Genomic DNA, 19,547 nt, shown 5'->3' with positions numbered 1-19,547 from the left:
TCAGGGCAAATCCTTTGCAGTTATTCTCCTTTCAAATACTCAAGACCGCATGTCTAATTTAGTTAAGTCAGTGTGTATAACAGCTTGAGGGAGTAGGGTCAAATCGGTGTGGTGATGAGGACTGGGCTGGGGAGGACGGCAGGGTGATAATGTCTGAGTATTTCTCAAGATTCCTTATGCAGGAGGCAAGAGGATCTGAGGGATGAAGGGTCACAATGTAACCTCATTTTGACCCCCAGGCAACCAGCTGAGCTCCAGGAAGCTGGCAGCCCCAGTGGACTCAGCACTTGCTGACTGAAGGGCTCACTGCCAGCCTGGCGCAGGAAGTGCAGGCAAGGGTAGGCTTGTGATCCCTCAGAAGGGGGATGTGAGGCTTAAGAGAACTGATGAAAGATGTGGAGGTCTAACCCTGGGACTGGAGATTTTGAGTTTGAGATGAAACATCCTGTATTCTTCTCTCTCATCATATATACAAGAGGGAGGTGAGAAAGAAAGCGTCAGAAATCCAATCGTACCAAAATTATTAGCTGTTGGATAGCCTGTCTGACAACTCTCGGATTATCTCAAAAGAATGGACTTAACCCAAAGTACGAGACCCAGGTAGCAGGCTTGAGAATAGACTGTGGACAGGGAAGCAAGTGATCATGCAAACTCAACAAAGAGAACGTTTTGCTTCCTTTGTGTGACTATGATCATGAATGGATCTTGTAAAAGAACACAGGAGGTATACTTTATTCTTCATGGTTTTCTGCCAGCATGAACCAGATAAAAGCAGCTAATCAACCCCACAGGGCAGTAGATCCTGAGCTATAAGGTAGTTGTGAAGGCCAAAAAGTTCCCAAATCAGTATGATCCCTCACTTTCCTGGAAGTCTGTTGGATTAGAACTTCAAAGATTTACACTTTAGCTCTGGGTCCACTCCTTACCAAGTCTGAAACCCTTGGGTCACCCACTAACTCAGCTTTGCTGAGCCTCTGTTTTCTTCTCATTTGTAAAATGTAGCACAATATTCACACTGTAAATAGTGGAAACAGTGGCTGAATGACCTGCTTACATCATAGGGATGTTGTGATGATCTAGTGAAATTATGTAGGTGAGAGTGCTTGTGAACTGCTAAGTGCCACACAAATGTAACAGGAGGATCCTATCTATTCTTTCCATTCAAAAGTAATTTTTCACCATGAGATACAAAAAAATAATCCAGGGCAGGTTGTCAGTACTAAGCTGATAACCCTCGGTTGCTCTGTAATTCCTATACCTTTCATAGTTGGAGACTGTGTTCTGCCCAACCAAAGGTGAGCAGAGGTGACATGTGTCCCTGCTAGGAGAGGTGAGCAGCGAGCACTTCTTCCATCTCTCTCTTCCCTGACTATGACAACCTTAGAAACTCCACTTTCCAGATTAGTTCCAAGACAGAGGAGGGCCATCAAACTTGCACTAGACTTTATGTGAATGAGAAATACACATTTATTATGTCTTGCCACTGGGATTTCAAGGATTAACTGGTTGCAGCAATGCTTTGCAGTCATCACCCTGATTACGAACAGAAGTTCTGGTCAGAGAGCGAAAGGCAATTTCAGGGATACACAGATGATCATGTCAACCTCTCCTTTCTGGAATTTGCTTTAAGTCAAGGGTTCTATCCACTTTGCTCCAAGCTTTAATTTTGTTTAGAAATATACTTCCCTGGCATCAATACTTTCAGACAAAAAAATTTCTTTTGCTAAAAAAAGTATTTATTTCCAGCCAGATAACATTTTCCAACTACATAGACGGTTACATACTGTAAGCTCCTTCTTTGATAAACGCATGTGTTCTGAGATCCAATTCTAATTGTTAAAGTTTATACCAAACAAACATCATTTTCTCTTAAAGTATAATTTAAACACACTGCTAACGTATAAACCACGACATGAGTGGCGTGCAATTCTTCACTTACGAGTCCAGAGCAATGTCCACACATTGTCCCATGATGAGATCCCATAGGTCAGCAGGCAGCAAGTGCCTCTGGTTCTGCCTGCTGACTATGTGGAAAGTTGCTTTGGAGCAGTGACTTTTCTTCTGTGAAAAACAGTTACGTGCAGAAAAAGAAGTATCATGTATGCAGTGTGGAAAGGCATTTCACAGAATGCAAACAATATCCAGGTAAATTAATGAACTCAAGAATGAAGCTCCATTAATGAAAATCTGTTTACACAATTGGGTGTTCTGGCACCTTTTCACTGGGAACTCAATAAATATCTATTAATTGAAGGTAAGAATAAGCAATATTAGTTGTCTTGGTACATCAGCGTATTTTTTTGAAATTGGGCTTTAAGTTGTGAGTTTTACTGATGACATTTTTTGTTTCTTCAGAGTAAATCATTCTATTTAGAAAGCCATTCATTCCTTTTAAATTATCCTTAAATTCTTCATTAGCATTTGGAGACTTTTTTGCAGATGGCCAGTCTTGGGGATTCACTGGCTCCACGAAGAGCAAAAGTGGTCCATACAGTCAAAGTCTTGATTTACCTCTTGAGGTAAAAAGCCTGCTTGGCTCAGAATTTTAAAGATTGAGTTTATTCTTCATACTTTTTCTCCTTTTGGCTCCTGTTACTTTCCCAAGCCCCAAATAGCCATTGGAAACACATAAATTGAGCAGATACTTCTTGAAATCTTACTTCAGTATCAACTAATTCCAGAACCATGGCTCCCTCAGGACTTGAAATAGTTGATCTCTTGAAGCTCTGTCCTTCATAGAATTCTCCATCTGCTCCTTGAAGGTAAGGTTCTTGTTCTAAGGCTGATACTGGGCTGTTCCCACAAGGAAATTCCTGGAAAATCTTGATTCCCTTTTGATTCTCATATACCATCTCTCTCATTCCCCGTAAGGCTACGGTTGCAATTCTGGAGACACATAGGAAAAGTTTCTAAACTCATCTTGGTTAATCATAGGAAGATGTCCCTCATCAATTGGGGTTAAAACTGGCTCTTCCTTTATGAAGTCAGGGTCGAAATTACTGACATCTTCTCGGGATTTCTGTCAAAAAGGAAACAAGGGTCAGATTTTATGCACTTGAGACTTACTCATCTTGCATGGGACTGAGCCTGTTCCAATGATTTCAGGGAACTGCTCTGTAGCTCCATTAGCAGCATTATTCACAGTTGTGATAATGATGATTAAACAGTACTTTATAGCAATTCCACTGCATCATCTATTATTAAAGTATTTGGTAACCACCAATTCACTAATCCCATGAAAAATCTCGCTGAGCAGGCCAGCCTCCGGCTGGGAGGTTAAGGAATTAGTTGGTCACCTGAACCAGGTGGCCCTCTCACCCTTTATTCTCCATTCACTGAGGCTCCACTTTTCAACTGCCCCTACTGAGGGGGCCCTCAGCTCAAGTATTTGTCAACAGAGATTGAGTAAATTCACACTTGCCCTACCTATTGCTTGCTTGAGGAGATTTTCTCTGAGAAACTTCAAGAAACGCCAAGCTTAGGGAACAACTGCCTCTCATTTTTCTCACTGGTCAGATGCATTATGCCCTGCTGGGACAGCTGTGCCGTCCAGACTACAGGCTCCAGCCTCTGAAAGCAAAGTGTTCCCTAAATTCAGAGAAGCTTCTAGGGGGTGCCCATTAAACAAAATGGCTTTGCCTCTGGATGCCTGGTGTCTAATGGTTCAGCAGGCTGTTATAGATTAAGCTAGCTGTATGTTTGGAGACGAGTCCTTGGGTGGTGCAAATGGTTAACACTTGGCTGCTAACCAAAATATTGGAGGTTTGGGTCCATCCAGAGGCACTTCAGAAGAAAGGCCTAGTGATCTCTTTCTGAAAAATAGGCCACTGAAAACCCTATGGAGCACAGGTCTACTCTGACACACATGGAGTTGCCATGAATTGGAGTCAATTTGATGGCAACTGGTTACTGGTTATGTTTGGAGAAGTTGTGTATTTTATATCTTTATAAACTAATGCTGAATAGATAATTTCTACCAGTATTAGACTGCCAATTCTCTTGCTACAGTCAACGACAGTTCTCTCTCTGCCTTGGGACCATCTCTCCTCCTCATAGCTCTCCATCTAGTGCTATGTCCAGCTTCTCTGCATTCCCACCGTGCAGTATGTGACCCACAGATGAGCAAGAGCTCAGCTTGCAGACTGTGAGCGGGACGTAACTCAGGAATGCCACTCTACTCAGCCACACAGCATGGGGAGGCACCCCTGGTTCTCCCAGTATTCCTCCCGATAAAGCAGGCTTGGTCCATTCTGGCCTGAGCTTTACGGTGCGGTAGCCATTACAGATTTGGCGTCTCTGAGGCAAGGGGCCTGGGTCCAGTGAAGTGAGTAACATTTTACATCCTGTCTACTTTCTTAGGGGCTTTGGAAAGGCACAAAAGGCACCCTGACTGAGGGGCCTGAGGAAATTTGGTTAGGAACAATGAATTTTTCAGTTAGCCAAACTCTTTTGGAGAAACCTGGAAAGTTTCAGGCCCCTCAGAAGCCTGGCAGATTTCAGTTTAGGTTAAGGGCAAGTGAGAGGTGAAAACTCCATGAGAAGTACCTGGGCACGTGGAGAGATGTCGCCTCAGGGGCAAGAAACCCAGCCTCCTCCTGGTTGAGGCTGCCCTGTAAAGTGTCAGGTTGAGCTTCTGGTCTGGGCATTCTACAGGGGCCATTTGGCTGCCCAGTGGATTTTTGACATTTAAAAAGGAAAGCTGGTTCTATTATAATGGCCTTGGGCACTTACGATTCTGGGTCTGAAAGGTGGTTCTATCTGACGATGGTTCAGCTCGGCCCAGTCGATTTCCTTAAAGAAAGGATGTCTCAAGATGGCGTGCTCACCTCCCTGAGGCAGGCTGCCCAAGCGCATGGTGGGGTTTTTGGTCATGAACTGAGAGAGGGAGAGAAAGTAAATATTCATTCACATACATCAAGTATGTCACAAGATAGCAGGCATCAGCTATGGCAGAGGAGCCTGTGTGAGGCTGTCTGGTTGATCTTGCTTAACTAGCTGGATTTTCCATCATGGGCAGCACAGCAAAGCCAGCATGAATCATCCCTAAATGCGCAACTGCTTGTGTGTATTTATGGCCTTCCCCACTTCATTCAGACACGGCCACTAAAAGAAAGCTGAAGGGTCTAGTTCTCTTTTCCATAACCACCACGTATTTTTCTTTCCTCTTTAAAGAAAAGAAGATTTTTATAAAATAGTCTGCCTTTCTCCAACACTGCAGTTGTAGACAGCAGGCATCTTATGAATGGGGCTACTTTTAGGAACAGCTGTGCTATTTTTCTGAGAGACCTGACCAGCCAGCCAATATTCCTGCTCTCTGACAGGACCAGAGAGAGAAGAGGGGGACTTATTATTTTGAAAATCTGTTTAAGGAAGCATAAATGGTAAAAAAACAAAACTTAAAAGTCCTTTTTTTCTGGCTCTAGGAATAACAAAGTTGGCCACTTTATGTAACAAAGACATCATAGTTCTGGGTGAAAATTTTTCTCTTCAGGATGCTTTTTCCCATTATGAAATAGGTTTAATAACTAGGAATCTGTTATTACATAGACCAAAAATTAAAATAAGCATTGTCACATATTCAAGCAATGTGTGTATATAAATCCTTTGTATTTATATCAATTAGGAAATTGAGGGTGAGCTCCTATAAAGATTTTTGAGCTAAATCCAGTTTCACAAAATAACCAGTAAAGATATTTTGATCACTTCCTGGGCAAGGGCTAAAACCAAAACCCACTGCGGTTGAGTCAATTCTGACTCACAGCAACCCTATACGACAGAGTAGAACTGCCTTATAGAATTTCCAAGGAGCGCCTGGTGGATTCGAACTGCTGACCTTTTGGTTATCAGATGTAGCTCTTAACCACTACGCCATCAGAGCAAGGACTAAACCAAAAAACCTAAACCAAACCCATTGCCGCCAAGTCGATTCCAACTCGTAGCGACCCTAAAGGACTAGTGCAGGATAATTCACTTTTCATGGTCAGAATGTGATTCTCAATTTCAAAGACACTTAGGCTAATTTAATTGCCCCTTTTTAAAAGAAAATTACCTTGGATAAAAAGTTTGGTTGTTGCTTTTTATTTAAATCAAGCTATTTAAAAGCAGACCTAGGCAACTTAGGATAGCACCCTTTTTCATGTCTGAATTACGAACAAGACAGAAGTAATGCTATGTTTATGGAAACTGCTTTGGAGTTGAATTTACAGAGTAAATAAAAAGAGACTCTTGTTGAAGGTGCAGATATGAGAAGGTAGTGTTTGGAGGTGGTCACCTCTGCTGTGCCAGGTGTATAATGCTGTAAAGTCACCAGTGTTATTTCAAATGAAAATGATAATGTGGAGAGAAGAGGCTTCAAAGTTCCTAAGCAAATCTGAAAGGAGATACCTCATAAAATGCTTAAAAAAAAACACTTCAAAGAAGAGCTAATAAAACAACGAAGACACTGATGGGATATAATGGCTACTTCTTTCTTCCAGGGACAAGGAATTAAAAGCCACAGGTGGTGCTGGATTGGAGGTGGAACTCAAAATAAAAGGAGAATTCTGAGCTACACAGTTCCCATCAGAGAACTTACCACTCCAGGCACTTACAATGGTCAGTGTAGAGTCAGGAAATACATATTTTATAAATAAACTAGGTTTTGTAAGAGCTAAGAGTTCACACTGCTTGGCCTCTCCCTGGGTAACCCTGTGCAACTCAGAAAGGAAGGTAAAAATACCTACATAAAAGAAGGAAGTAGGTGCTCTCCTTAGAAAAGTCAATGAGATACGAGCTAATTAACAACAATGACAACAACAAAACAATGCTACAAAAAACTCAGGATACAAGGACGGCAGAACAGACCCAGATGGCTTGTGGGAAACTCCCAGGCCTGCCAATGATGCAAGCAGAGGACATCTTGTGAATGTGTGGGTACAACTTGTTCTTCTGAGCAAGTGGAATGGTCCAGGGCTCTATCTGCCAGGGTGGCGGAAGCCCTGGTGTCTGAGAGACTTTGCTCATTCTTTCCTGGCCCTGGCACCGAATGCAAGCTTTCACGGGGCACTCTGCAAAGGGCAGCGCCTGAGGAAAAGCAGACCAAATTGTGCTGCTCCTCCTCTACAAACTGCATCCCTGGAACTGAGGACAGGCAGAATATCTTTAGCTCGATACTTTGTCTTAGGGTTCTGAGAAATCTTATTGAATAATGAATGGGTTTTGTTTTGACTTTTGTATATCTTTGCTTGAGCCCTTTAGATGCAGCCATGCTCCATTTAAAAAAAAAATCTTTAATTTATGAAGGTTTACAGGGTGTGTATTACATGCAAGGCAGTGTGGAGATACACAGATAAAACATGTCTCCATCAAGAAGCTGATCATCTAGAAATGAGATGAGGAAGCAAACTTCACCAGCACTACAAGGCTGGATAAAATGGAGAGATAGACAAAATGCTGCAGGATCTTAGAAGAGAGACTGGGCAAGTAGCACGCATGCGTGCGTGTGTGTGTTTGCGCATTAGGGGCTGGTAGTGAGAAGCAAGGGATGGCTTCATGGAATAGACTAGGAAGATGAATAGAACTAACATGGGTATGAAAGAAGAAAACAACTGTGCCTAAGGTTACAGCAAGGACAAATGCACAGATGCATACACATGCCTAGTGAATAGCCTAGTACGGCTGGCATGCAAGGATGGTGGGTAACTTTGGGGGCAGCCAGCAGGATCCATCACAAGTATATGAAGAGGTGAGTGACAAGAGCTTCCCTGTGACTTATGAAGATGACTTTAGCCACAGTATGCTAAATAAATCCTGAAAAAGGAGGTAAGAGGCTGGTGACAGGTTGAACAGTTATGAGGTTGAGACAATAGCTGAGAAGACACAAGTTCAGAAACTAGAATAATTTCTAGTTAGGAAGAAGAAAAACTTAGGAGTGAGTCCTAAAAAGCTTGTGGAGGCAGAATGAGCACAATCCACCAACTGCCTGGAGCTAGGATGAAGAGGTAAGGAAAGAGTCTAAGACCACAGGTCCTCCCTGGACTATCTGATGGAGTGGTGGTGTTAAGTAATGGAAACAGGGAACAAAAGAGGAGCAACAGATTATTATTAGTAGTAATAATAAGAGTCGTTGTCACAGTAGTTAATATAGTAGTAGTAGTATTTTGTCAGGGAAACAAAGAAAAACAACTAACATTTATTGATATCTTACAGTATGTCAGGTTCTGGGAGGTGGATGAGCTCAGCTTTGCATTTGCGGTGTGTGGGCACCCACATGGAGACGATTAGCCATGTAAATCTGGAGTGCGGACAAAAGTTAGAGATCTAACATAGACATCAACATTAGGGTGAGAGCTGAAGCTGATTGCAGGCAAGTCTGCAGAGAGAAAGTATACAACTGAGGCCAGCCCCAAGACTCAGACACATTTTATTTGGCCCACAGAGTATTTTAAAATAATTTAATTTCTTGCCAAACATTTAAAAACTAGGAGATGTCATATAAAAGTCCTGTTTTCCAATGTCTCTTGGAAAATGGGATATTCCATAACATTGGGCCTACACTTCTTCTTGACAAAAATGGCCTGGTGTTGAGCAGCGGTGGCCCTGTTTAGATGAGGCATGCAATCTTTAGTCAGCCACATGTCCCATCTGACTGGCTTCACTCAATGACTTTGTCTTGCTCCTGACCATACAGTGGAAAGAATACCAATGGGGCAGCAAGAGGAGATCATGAAAAGCCAGGGGAGGACAAGAGCCATGAAACAGAAACCAAAGGGGAACCATTCCAAGGAGGAGGAGGGTGGTCGGTGGTGCTAAGCGAGTGGAATGTTTGTGGGGGGGGCTTCTGGCCCCTCTATGACCACTCCCCTCCACAGACACAGAGATAGGAAGTTAAGTGGATATTTAACATTCATCCCAAGCAGGAAACCTTCTGTGGTGCATGCTGGTAGAGAGTTGGAGGCAGGAGGGGCTTGCTGTCCTAGACCAGGTACAGGCCTCTCCCTAACCACCCAGTTCCGGGCTGCTGGGAATGGTTACGGCATAATCCTTTTTCAGAAAACTTCCTCTATTTCCTTATGTTCCTAATGGAGCTCAAATGACAAACAAGTTAACAAAAGTGCTTTTAAATGCAATCAATTTAGGTCACACTTAAAGCTGGCTTCACCTCAACTGACCTTCTTCCCAACTGTGGTCCAAAAGAGAAAGTCAGCCAAGGAAGAAAATAAAGTGACTTCATGAAAGAGTCTGGACACACTTACTCAAAAGAAGCAGAATGTTTTCTAGGGCCCATAAAAGCATTTTATAAGCTGCAAAGAGTGAGTGAGGAGGCGCGGTGGAAAATCTACTTCCATCTCAAATGTAAGTCTCAAGCCAACTGAAGAGAAGGGGAAGAAGAGCCGAAGTCAGGAACGCACGGAGTCATTTCATCTTCCTCTCCCTTCCATGGCCAGTATTAAACTGGAATTTAACTGGAGGACACTGAAGGAATCAGTGACATACTTGGCCTTGAGAACGAGAGACTTAACAGTTCTCCCAAGGTTACAGAGAAAGTATGACTAGAGGGGCAAGCTATTATCCATGCTCCTTCTGGAGGGTAGTTCTAAAGTGAATTGTAAGGGATTTAGGCCAGGCTCCTACAAGAATGTCCTGAGAAGCTTCTTGCAGACCAAGGAAGGGCATATGATCTCCACTGATATGGATGGCAGAGAGGTTCACTGCTTGGGCTCTGCACTGTGGCTACCCGTGTTTGTATACCACGTCCACCATTGATGAGCTCTGTAACCTTGGACAGATTTCTTCTCTGGGCCTCACTTTCCTTATCTGTAAAATGGAGATTTTCTTGTACTTCACAATGTTATTATGATGAGTAAATGAGATTATCTTTGTAAAGTGCCTAGCACATTGGAAGCTCTCAATAAATATCAGTGAATATTATCATCTTTGGGAGACCCTGAGTGGTACAAATGGTTAATGTGCTTGGCTGTTAACCAAAAGGTTCCAGTGTACCTAGAGGTATCTTGGGAGAAAGCCTGGCAATTTACTTCTGAAAAATCAGCCACTGAAAACCCCATGGAGCACAGTTCTATTGTGACACACATGGGGTCGCCATGAGTTGGAATTGACTCGATGGCAACTGGTAAGTATTATCATCTTGTTAAACCAGTTATAGGCAGGGGCATTGATCGAAAGTCTCTGAGAGACTAAAATCAGGTCATTCATGACCCTGAGGCTCTTCCCACTCTCTGTCTTAATCCACTTTGCCACCAGGAAAGGTGAGAACAAGAAAAACAATGCTTTCGGTCCCAGGCTCCAACACTGGGATAGTAGTGGTGGTCTTTGGAAAAACAATTTTCCTGCGGCAAATCTTTTCTAAGACAATCTGGGAGCCAGACTACAAATAACAGTAAGGCTTTAGTGCGCAGCTGTTTCTGCTTTAACAATAGAAGGGAGATACTGGATGCAGGCAGGTAGGTGAAACAGAGCAACTTCGTTGTAAATCTAGTACCAGGTACAGGACTTGTGGGCTCTGCTACACAGGAGGAGGCTTTTGTTCTGTGTTGTTGGATGTTTCCCAGGACAGGGTTTAAACTGACCTGCTGTAATAATGAGTCTTGAGGTAACAGGATCCAAATGTACTTTTAAACTCATTAAAATGTAGGCAATGGCTAAAAGGATTTTTTCCTCTTTCAAAATCTTTCTGATTTTATACAAAGAGGAGCAGTTATATAAATAGAGCAATTAGTCTAATAAGATTTTCTTCCAGGACCTAGAGAACACTGCATTTTTTACCTAATAAATGGATTTGGCTGTTTGGCAGGAAAAAGAACTTCTCTTTTTGTTCAATTTTTTTTTAAAATAATATTTTATTGAGTTTTTGGTGAAAGTTTACAGAGCAAGTTAGGTTCCCATTTGGCAATTTCTGCACAGATTGTTCAGCGACATTAGTTACATTTATCACAATGTATCAACATTCTCTTTAATTTTATTCTGTTTGTTCCATTTCCGGTACTCTAGTTTCCTTGCCCCCTTATCTTCTCATCTTTGCTTTTGAGTAACTGTTGACCTTTTGGTCTCATACTGATCATTTTTAAGTAGAGCACCAATATTACAGGTAATATCTTTTATTTTGTGTGCCACTCTGCTATTTCGCTAAAAGGTGATCTCAAGGGATAGGATTGGTTCTAGGTTTAAAGATTGTCTCAGGTTTATAGTTTCAGGAGTCCTCTGTTCTCTAATGCTCCAGAGAGCAGTTTGTTTGGCATATATATATATATAATATATATATATACACACACATACACATACATATATATATATACACACACACGTATGAATTTGAGTTCTGCTCCACACATTTTTCTTCCATTCTATCCGGGACTATCTATTGTGTCCCCAGTCAGAACGGTCAGTGGTGGCAGCCAGGCACCAACTAGTTCTTCTGGTCTCAGGGTAGATAAGGTTGTGGTTTGTGTAGATTTGTTTCTTCTCTGAGCTTTTGGTTACCTTCTTACTGTTTTGCTCCTGGAGAGTAGAGACCCATAGTTGTGTCTTAGAGGACCGCTTGCAAACTTTTAAGACTCCAGATGCTATTCACTTCACTAGGATGCAGATCATGATTTTTCTGAGCTACGTTATGCCAATTGACTAAACTGTTCCCTCGTTCAATTTTAGACCTTAAGCAAAGGGCAGAGAGAGTTAGCAGCTAAGGTGGTAACTGGTAAGGGAAGGAAGCAATGCCACAGGACGTTCCCATCAGTATTCCAGGTGACTCCCATAAGTGGAAAGGAGGCATTTATGGCTCTATAGAGAGTGCTGGGGAGTGGAGTAGAGAAAGTACACAGGACACAGAACAGACTATGATTCACAGTCATGATGGCCAACCTCACCATAGGTGGAAAGCCCAGTGGCTATCCTGGGACTGACAAAATGCATTGAGTGTTATAGGCACATATGTCTGCCCTTTGTCACTGCTACAGGTAGAGTCTGACCCTGTCCTATCAGTCATCAACCTTCTCCTTTCACACTCCTTCATGCCAGCCACGGTGGTGAGGCACAGACCTGGGAAGACCTATACCAGCAGCACCCTCCAGCCGAGCAATGGTAACAGGGACAAGGCTGGGACATGGGAGTTAGCTGATGGGACAGCACAGGTGGGAAAGAAACACCAGGGCTTTGACTTGGTGTTGATTCTAAGGAACAAATAAGTCATTTTACATAGGAGAAGCAGAGAAGACATGTAAACAGAAAATAAGGCTGACAACAATCCTCTGAGGGTAGGTAGAAGATGGGAGGGTGGGAAGGACACAGAACAGACTTTCTGAATAGCTCAGGAGAAACAAGCTGTAATCTCTCTAAGTAGAGGTTATTATACAAAATGGTGCTGCTACAGAATATTGGATGAGCCAAGAGTATGAGAGTTGCTCCAGCTTGTTCAGACTGAATCTGGATGGAATTTACTAGGCAGAGCAAGAACTAGTAATCTGCACACCCATGGCAATGGAACACCCTGCCATTCCCACAGCACGTGGAGTTCCAGACTGGTTAGCGTAGGGGGAAGCTGCAGGGGGGGTGGGGAATAGAATGGTACAGTTTTTTTGTAAAAGCTATGTTATAGCTTAATAACTGGTAGCTATCACTACTATATATGCATGTTATATACTCTCCTATTGCACCAGGCACTGACCTAAGTGTTTCAAGTTCATTCTTTACAATCCTTACAACAACCCTGATTATTAGTCCCATTTTACAGATTCAAATCCAGGCCTCTCTGACACTATAAGTCTTTGCTCTCAGTCACTATGCTAAACCTCCTCTTGAGGCTACCGATCTTATTTGAATTCTGGATTAACAAACAATCTGGACAATGCATGGACTGACAGGTCAGGAGGATTCCTGGCATGATGGGCAGGACTTTATCTGAATAAGCTATCATAGCACTCTGAGTGTTTACTTGAGGTTGCACTTCCTTCGGTGGCCCATGTGACATGATTATTTTTCTAATTTTTGGAGGGAGAAGTGGCTGGGAAATGCACCCAGAGCAGGAATTAAGAGAAGGGAGAGGAAAGGAACAGTTTTGGAAAGAATCTGAGGAATCCTTCCATCTGACCACCTGGTTTTATTTCAAACAATGGAGGTCTTCATGTTGGAGAAGAAAAGATAGGAGGGCACTGTTCATATTCTCACATCTGAGGAGCTTTCAGGTAGAAGAGGTATTCAACCAACCACCCAATCTGTTGGCGTCGAGTCAATTCCGGCTCATAGTGACCCTATAGAACAGAGTAGAACCACCCATAGGGTTTCCAAGACTGTGATCTTTATGGAAGCAGACTGCCTTCTCCTGCGGAGCAGCTGGTAGGTTCAAACCGCTGACCTCTCAGTTAGCAGCCAAGCACTTAACCACTGCATCACCAGGACTCCTTAGAAAAGGGGTTCACCAAGAAAACAAACAAACAAACAAACAAGCAAACCCACTGCCGTCGAGTCAATTCTGACTCATAGGGACCCTACAGGGCAGAGTAGAACTGCCACATAGGTTTCTAACGGTGTAATCTTTACAAAAGCAGACGGCCACATCTTTCTCCTGCAGAGTGGCTTGGCTAGCAGCCAGGCACTTAACCACTGACTGTACCACCAGGGCTCCTTAGAAGAGGGATTAGGCAGTTCTAAATGGGAGGAGTAAGTTCTGGGAGTGGAAGTTAAATGAGGCATATTTTTTACAAGGAAAATTAAAAAAAATTTTTTTTAACACTGAAAGCCATAAAATAATGGGAAGGGCTTTCCTGGGAGGAACATGACTCTCTTACTAGAAACATTCAAAGCAGAACCTGAATGACCTTCAGGGATGCCAGATGATCTGTCCAGCACCAGGTGGGAGAAGACCAATGTCTTCCATGATCTCTGCCAATATCAGAGTGTACAATATTATCGTTTCTTTCTCCCTTTTTTGGTTTATCTATAAAATTCTGGGGTGGGGGAGCTGACGTTTTAAAGATGACCATACCTCACTCAGGTAGAGATACCACATTCTCCTGGGGTCAGAAGATGACTTGCCTTTATAAAAAATAAAATGAAATAAAGCTTGCTTACGCTGATCTCCCTGTGCTAGTTATTGAAGGAATGGGTATGTAAACGTGGGTAGATTTGAAAATGTCAATGGTCAGTGTCTTAACCGATAGGTTTTAACTGACCTACATCAGGATATTCTGTGAGACATCTTCAGAGGCATACTACACAGCGAACTTTATTTCCTCGTAATGGAACTTGGTACAATGAATGCCCTGTACTGCAGTGGGGAAGGAACAGTGCTGAAATCCCCGGTGGCCTTGTCTCGGTATGTTCCGGACTGTGTGTAATTGGAATCCAGCAGCCTTTCTGGGTGGCACATATGCAATTCCTTGTTAACACTCACCCTTCCCTGTGTTTTAAGATAATCATTATTGCTTCCTCTGAATTCCAAGCCATCTTAGTAGCTTTACTCAAGTCACATGACAATGTTAGTTTAAAAAAAAGATAAAGGTCAGAGGTGAGTTTCAGAAATGGAAGCCCAAGGTCATGCACTTGTACCAACAGTGTTAACCAATATAGTTTTATTCCAGGTAAACCAGTCTCAAGCAGCTCTGACTGACAGAGCAGCTTTCACTGCTCTCCAATAACTCCCCAGTATCGAAAGGAAAAGGATGTGCTGTCTACTGCTGTTACCCTGCACGTCCAAGCTAAAGAAGCTACTTCGTTTTGTGTGTGATCCCCTGAAGTGCAGCTACTGAACATAAGCAAGTGCTAAAGAAGGATTCTCCAGAGCAGCACTCTACAGTATCCTTTATTTCCTCCTTAAGAAACTCAGATCAGTGCCCTTCTTTATGCCAGATACACATTGTCTTTGGTGTCCAAACCACATTTAACAACCCACTGGTACAAATTATTGATCTTTGATGTTGGAAAGGACAAAGAAAACAAAGCATACTACTACTTCTTTTCACAAGAATTTTTTCAGCTTGAAACAGAAAGCTCTTCTGACTCACATAGATTGGTTAGCAAACTTCCACATGGATAAAGTTTCCATGTTCACTCTACAAAACTTTTGACATCTTTATCCTCTGGCTGAGACATGGAAATTAAAGAGGTAAGTGGCATTAGCATTCCATTTTACAAAAAAAAAAAAAAAGCAGAAAGAAAGAAAAGAAAAATTATCCTTCACACTGCTAGCCACAAACAAAACGTTAGGGCTGCTACTCTTAGGAAACTTAGAAACTAGTGAGGGGGAAGGAATTTGAGAACATTAACTTTAATACAAGCTATATGATAAAAAAAACGCCAAATATGAAATCTCTGGAAACATCAATATGTTAGTGTTTTTCTGTTTTCTGCCACCATTGACCTTGATCTATCTGTGGGTAAATGTTACATTTCTGAAAGGTGTTACTTCACTAACAGCTTCAGCAAGAGGCTTCTGGAGCAGCTCCATTTTATCATACGGGAACTCTAGTCCAGGCAAAGGGCTGCTGGTTGTATAGTAACCAGCCCTCTTGTTAAAGTATCTTTGGATAACTTTTTTCAGTGTTTGAAAAATCTGCTCAAATAATCTGGGTCCCAGTTTTTCTTCCTCTTCCTCAGTCTCCTATTAGTTGATCACCTTCTAGTCACTCCCTAGAGCATTCCATCCTCTCCCGGGAGGAAAGCAGGGAAATGGAGAGGATAAAACTCAAGGCTTCTCTCTTTCAATGGCCCGAGTCAACTGCCTGGTGACAGATGTGGGACACACTCACAGCTAAAAGAGGATCCCAGAATTAATTGGCTTCCCCTTTTGTGCACAGAGGCAAACAGGACTCCGGCAGACAATGCACGGACGATAAAATCTGATAGGTTTGATGACAGATACATCCACACGCATACATACACTTTAATTTCTATAAAGCTTTGTAACAAAAGCACTTTATAATAACCTTCTGATGCCAAGTTTACAATACCTACAGAACTGTCAAAGGTGGCTGAGGGGAATGCACCAACTTCCCTTCAGTGCTTATTTAACCCAGTCACCTGTGTGAGCTCTGAGAAAAGGTGTTGACTGCACTTGAGTCAGCACTGAGCCACGTGACTTCTTACAGGTGCTGATTTAGCAGATGAGCGTAACCTCTGAGAGAGTGCATCAACTTCCTAAGCTCTGTGGACGAACTGGGGACTTTCCCGAATCTTTTTGTAGCTACATGAACGCAAATTCAGCCCAACCTTGGGAGCTTTAAGCAAATTGGTTATCTCCTTTTATATCCTGATTATCAGCATCTGGGAATAATTTAGTGCCAGCTTACAACAGTTGGTAACATAATGAGCAACAGAAAACATGTAGTATTTCTTCCTAAACTAAGTGAAAAGCCATAAAAAAGAATCACCTTTAAGGTCAGTGATCTGGAAAGCCTCTATCGGGTCTTTACACAAACTTGCGTATCTTCGTATGTCTCTTCTGTGTTAACTTCCGTGGATGTTGCCAGTTTTTATAATCTATTCTGTGAGAGTGTGGGCTGGGATTGTTTTGCTTTTGGAGGAGGCACATGTGAATACATCACATATACATTTAAAGTGAAGATTAGAAATGAGAGAGAGACAAAGGGGCAAGCAAGAAAAATAGTCTTCCCACTGCATCCTCTCCCCCCCGCCCTCACACTATGGTTATTTTTAGTTAAAAGGATCACTGGTTAATAATTTAGGAATTTTTTATTTTGTCAAGTAGAAGTCCCAACCATCCCTCAACTGATCTGTGCTCTGTGGCAAGTGTTCTCACAGTTCCTTTGCTCTTTAAGTCTATATGGCCATCTATGCACAAAGAACTTAAATCTTAGGGGTGGTAGGTGTGGTACAGGCGATGATGGGAAGGGCCAGTGTAGGAAAGTAACCTTGGGTTAGAGGTCAGAAGATACTGGTTTCAGTCCCGTTCAACAGCTCACTTTCTGTGGAACGCTGGACAACAACACCCACTCCCCTGCCCTAAATTCCGGGGACTCATTTACACTATTATATCAGATGAAGCCCTGAGGTCCTTAATATTTATGAATCTATAGTATGTTATATAAATGGGTATCCAAACAGTTTCCCTAGATATGGAATAGTAACAATATCTTTAATTTAAAAAGGTAAGAGGTAATTCAGAAAGCTTTTTCTTTTGAAGGGAGGAAAAAAAGCCAAGTATCCAGTAAACACCAATTCTAGGAAAAGTCCTGACCTTATATTCTAAGAAAAGGTCATCATGAAATCTCAGGAAGCCAAGTAGAGATGACCCACCATGCTGAGACCATGGTGAGAGGAATGTGAAGGGCTGGCTTGGAGATCCTGGCTCTTAGTTTTTCTCTAGTAGGAAGAGCAAACCCAGCCAAGCAGAAAAGGAGTGCACAGAGTTGCAAGGCCAGCAGCTTGGGGCGGAGCTTACCAGCGAGGGCTCCCTCCTACTCTGGTGTCTTTTCTATTTGTTAAAAATGTTTCCTGGGGTACACTTAGGTGCTGACTTGGGGCTGAGGGACACTTTTTGAGAAGACATGGAGACTGTTCCGAGATGCTGAAGAAATGGGTGTGCTAAAATCAGTGATAATTTTGCCTATAGTATAAAAATGATTGGGGTGACGAAGGCCCCCGGTCCAGGAACCTAAGTCTCTTACTGGGAATCAAGAGATGTAGCTGGGCTCCACTGGACAACTAATATGTGGTGCACACCATTTCCTTTTTCTGTGTATTTGTATTGTTAAACCATTTTGCTTTATTGATGAAAAGTAAGTTCACTTTTTTCTACACTGGCCGGAAATGTTTATATGCGCACATATATATGTACATACTTCGAACTTATATAGGATATCCATTCATATGCTGATTTTTAACAACTTTCCATTCTGGAAAATTTTAAACATATAAAAGTAGAGAGGATAGTAAAACAAACCCTAATATACCCATCAGCCAGTCTTGACAATTACTTACACATGCGCAAATCTTGCATCATCTGTTCCCCCCTTCCAATTCTGGATTATTTTGAAAGAAATCCCAGATATCATTTCATCTGAAAATACTTCAGTCTGTTTGATCCATTTTTAATCCAATAGCCAGAATGATCTTCTAAATTTGAAAAACTGATTTTTATCACTTGTGCTTACTTAAAATCCTTCCAATGACTTATCTTGGCACTAAAGGTCAAACACCTTTACATGGCCTACAGTGTCCTTCACCATCTAGCTGTTTCTTCAGCCTCATCTTTAACATCTGTCATTGCCCAACCCCTCTGCTCATCACACTCCAGCCACAGAGTGCCACAGAGTTACTTAAGTGGGCTTTCTTAGGCCCTCTGCATACAACCAAGCCTGACGAGTTTCTTTTCAGCCTTTAGCTCTCAGTTTAAGTGTCACCTCCTCAGGATGGCCTTCCTTGATGGCTCAGATCAAGGTAGTCTGCATGTTATATGCTCTCAAAGCACCTTGAACTTTTTTCTCATCAAATTGTAATTACACGTTATTTATATAATTATACTTTTCCACATCAGTATCTATTTCGCTGCTTACACCCCACATGTATGTGTTTGGTTTAGACTGAAAGCACCTGGAAAACGGAAACACAATTCTCTCACGAAATAAATCTAACACAGCCTTATATGCAATTAAGTATTAATAATTTTTATACTGTTGCTGGATTGTTTAAGGGAAGAATGAGGATAATAATGTCACTAAGTGTGTTGGGAAATCACTATTCACAACTTACCAATCATAATAATGTACTCTTGTATCATGTATGTTATCTCATTTGGAGTGGGTACTGCAGATGTTATCATCACTGCTTTACAGAAGTAGAGAATGAAAAGCAGTGGGCAGAAGGAGAACGAGGTCTCCTGACCCCAAGGCCAGGGTGTGTTCTTTCCATTCTACCATGTTTGACCCTCCTAATGACTGAAGTCACTTTACCTCTCTGGCCCTTAGCTTCCCCATCCATCAAACAGAGATTTGGACAAAATGTGTTTAAGGATCTTCCAACTCTGTAATCCTACATGTATGTTTCTAATCGTGACAAAGCTCTACAAAAGTAAGGGTAAAGGCAAATGATTACACTCCATTAGAAACTTAGCACTTATGACTTTGCTACTATTTTTAGGCCTATGCAAGACACCACCCAATGGGCCCAACCATCCAATATTAGGAACTCTTAGAGTCACCAGGTTCCCACAATGCCTGATCATAGGTGGTCACAAAATCCTGGAAAAAGGCCTCAAGTCTGTATTGTACACCTTGATCTGGAATTGTACAACAAATTATGAAAGCTTGTTCAGAGTTCTCACAAACGTCTCAGTTTACCTAACTCCCTAACCCATAGGTTACCTGGACTTGGGCCATTTGTTCTTAGTCAAAAGTTACTGCTGGGCCTCAGTTTCTGGCTAAATCATGTATACAACCACTGGCCTGTTTCACCAGAAGTAAGGCTTACTAGACATGTTGCAGATTTAGATGTTTATCAAACCGGAAGTCATTCTTGTCTTCTTCACTGAGTCCTCTTCCACTGCCACCCCCTAAACACTGGTGTGTCCCAGGTTCCATCCTCCACCCTCTTTTTACTCT

At 42.2% G+C, this 19,547-nt stretch overlaps 1 protein-coding gene across 1 annotated transcript in view; it reads right to left on the bottom strand.

Annotated features, from left to right (window-relative positions):
* Positions 1 to 404: 404 nt before the first annotated feature.
* Positions 405 to 19,547, bottom strand: part of PRKCH (protein kinase C eta) — a 267,961-nt gene continuing 248,818 nt past the window's right edge. Inside the window, exons 13-14 of the mRNA XM_023726115.1 lie at positions 4,732 to 4,875; positions 405 to 3,019 (exon numbers count right to left, since the gene is read on the bottom strand). Of these exons, the coding sequence (XP_023581883.1) occupies positions 2,873 to 3,019; positions 4,732 to 4,875 (291 nt within the window). The 3' untranslated portion in view covers positions 405 to 2,872. The remainder of the gene's footprint in view (positions 3,020 to 4,731; positions 4,876 to 19,547) is intronic.

The sequence above is a fragment of the Trichechus manatus genome, unplaced genomic scaffold (assembly GCF_000243295.1).
Source record: "Trichechus manatus latirostris isolate Lorelei unplaced genomic scaffold, TriManLat1.0 scaffold00010, whole genome shotgun sequence".
Taxonomy (NCBI): domain Eukaryota; kingdom Metazoa; phylum Chordata; class Mammalia; order Sirenia; family Trichechidae; genus Trichechus; species Trichechus manatus.
Note: the sequence above shows the minus strand (reverse complement) of the source record. Positions and strands in the feature narration are given on the sequence as shown.